This window comes from Propithecus coquereli, unplaced genomic scaffold, assembly GCF_000956105.1.
Source record: "Propithecus coquereli isolate 6110/MARCELLA unplaced genomic scaffold, Pcoq_1.0 Scaffold252, whole genome shotgun sequence".
Taxonomy (NCBI): Eukaryota; Metazoa; Chordata; class Mammalia; order Primates; family Indriidae; genus Propithecus; species Propithecus coquereli.
In genome coordinates this window covers 461,626-463,957 of record NW_012148086.1, presented here as the reverse complement: position 1 = coordinate 463,957, position 2,332 = coordinate 461,626, and the positions used below count along the sequence as shown (strand labels likewise).

At 37.6% G+C, this 2,332-nt stretch overlaps 1 protein-coding gene across 1 annotated transcript in view; it reads left to right on the top strand.

The window, feature by feature from the left end:
* The window catches only part of ABCA13 (ATP-binding cassette, sub-family A (ABC1), member 13), a 518,893-nt gene that overhangs the window by 366,990 nt on the left and 149,571 nt on the right, over positions 1–2,332 (top strand). Inside the window, 1 exon segment of the mRNA XM_012646893.1 lies at positions 1,011–1,355. Within this exon segment, the coding sequence (XP_012502347.1) occupies positions 1,011–1,355 (345 nt within the window).

The following is a 2,332-nucleotide window of genomic DNA, read 5'->3' as shown; positions in this document are numbered from 1 at the left end:
TATTTAAATGCTCACAATCACAGCTCCTAATGTTATCGACTCATTGAAATACGTCACCTTGTGACTATTAATGCTACCCATGCGCCTTAATCTTCTCAGGCTGCTATAACAAAATGCCATAGACTAGGTGGATTAAACAGCAGACATTTATTCCCCACAGTTCCGGAGGCTGGGAAGTCCAAGATCAAGGTGATTTCAGATTTGGTTATTAGTGAGAGCTCTGTTACTCGCTTATAGACAGCTGCCTTTTCAGTGTGTCCTTACATGGTGGAAAGAGAGAGAGCTCTGGTGTCTCTTCCTTTTCTAGCAAAGGCACTAATTTCATCGTGTCATCATGGGTGCCCCACCCTCATGATCTCATGTACACCTAACTACCTCTCCAAGGCCCCGCCTCCTAATACCATCCTACTGGGGGTTAAGGGCTCCACATATGAATTTGGGGGGGACACAAATATTCAATCCATAACATTTAGTTCTGGAGTCTGCAAGATTCATGTCCTTCTTACATGCAAAATGAATTCATTCCATCCCAATAGCCCAAAGGCCTTAATTCATTGCAGCATCAGCTCTAAAGTCAAAAGTTAAAAGTGTCATCTAAATAACATCATAATCAGATGTGGGTGAGACTCAAAGGCATATTTTATCCAGAGGCAAATTTCTCTTCAGCTATGAACTGTGAAATCAAATATGTGCTTCCAAAATATAATGGTGGGACAGGCATCAGATAGACATTCACATTCCAAAAAAAAAAAGAAATCGGAAGGAAAATAAAGGGGTAACAGGTCCCAAACAAGTAAAACCTGGCAAGGCAAATACCATTATATCTAAAATCTCAAGAATAATCCTCTTTGGTTTGATAGCTGTCATTGAATAGTTGGGGCAGGGAAGACATGGAACACAGGTCCTAACCTTTTTCTCCTAACCGAGGAGAAAAAGAAGTTATTGGTATATGTTATAAAAGGTGAAATAGCTTTTAATTTTGATTTTTTTTTCTTTCTTTTGCTGTACAGAATTTACAGAACATCTATGGTGTCCTCAAGTGGGCGTTTACTATTTTTCCTCAATTCTGCCTGGGCCAAGGACTGATAGAACTCTGTTATAATCAGATCAAATACGACCTGACACACAACTTCGGCATTGATTCCTATGTGAGTCCCTTTGAGATGAAGTTCCTGGGTTGGATCTTCGTAGAATTGGCCTTGCAGGGCACAGTTCTTCTCCTTTTGAGGATTCTGCTGCACTGGGATCTTCTGCAGTGGTCAAGGTGTGTTCTGAAGGGCTCCTCCTTGAATAGCACTGGCTCTTGTAAAGACCATTGTGAATTCCTTAAAATTGGATCTAAATCATCACCGTTAGTATGCCATTTCCTTAATTAGCAGCTTCTGAGTTAAAAGCTGCAATATTCTGCTGTTTCTATACTATCACTAGTAATAGAAAATCTTCTCGTGTAGTACGATAATTGATCCAGGGACACAGCTTTATGAAAAGTGGGATTAATTAGCTCTTTTAGGACTGTTTGAAATTTATAACTAGTGGCAGTCAGTCAAGAAAAAACAAGGAGAAAATTAAATGAAGCTTTTGTTCTTTTCCCATGTTTGTATGCAAATGACAATAACCATAATATAACAATAAATGCCCTTAAAAGTTGTCATTGAATCTTCTATTTTCCCAAAACCACATTATTTAAGACTACATTTATCCTACTCAAGTTATAAGTTTGCATCATAAGGGAAATCTGGACTTTATATAGTATGGAATATGCAATTAGCAATTCTGTAAGTTTTTCCTTTAGTGTTTATGATAGGATCCATACACTATTGTATATTACATATACACAGTATGATGATTTCTCTCCCTTATAAAATATTATTGCTTATATTTAAATCAATTATTGAGTTTGAACACAAGGAGAGAAAGACTATGAAATAGAAATCTAATTCTCCATTATATTTCCACAGCTTTGTGTCATAGCTGTAGTTAAGTGGCCTTTCTGTGTTAAATACTTTAAAGTTGCTATATTGAATATAAAAGTCAGCTCAACAGACCAGCATTTCGGTAAATTTTCTCCAAAGACTACACTCCTTGGTTAAAAGATCTTGTCCTTTGTACTAGAAAGGTCAGGATGATGTCCCAGCCCTACCACAGTGTGGCTTGGACAGTGTGGCTCGGTTGACCCCCTGAGCAAGCTTTCTCATTGGTGACCTCATTTCTGCCTCGGTGCCTTGTACATTATTGAGAGAATGAAATGTGATAAAGTGTAGCGAAGCTAGAAGCATACAATAAGCATCTAATAGACAACTGATTAACATAATTTTAATCTCATAATAAAATA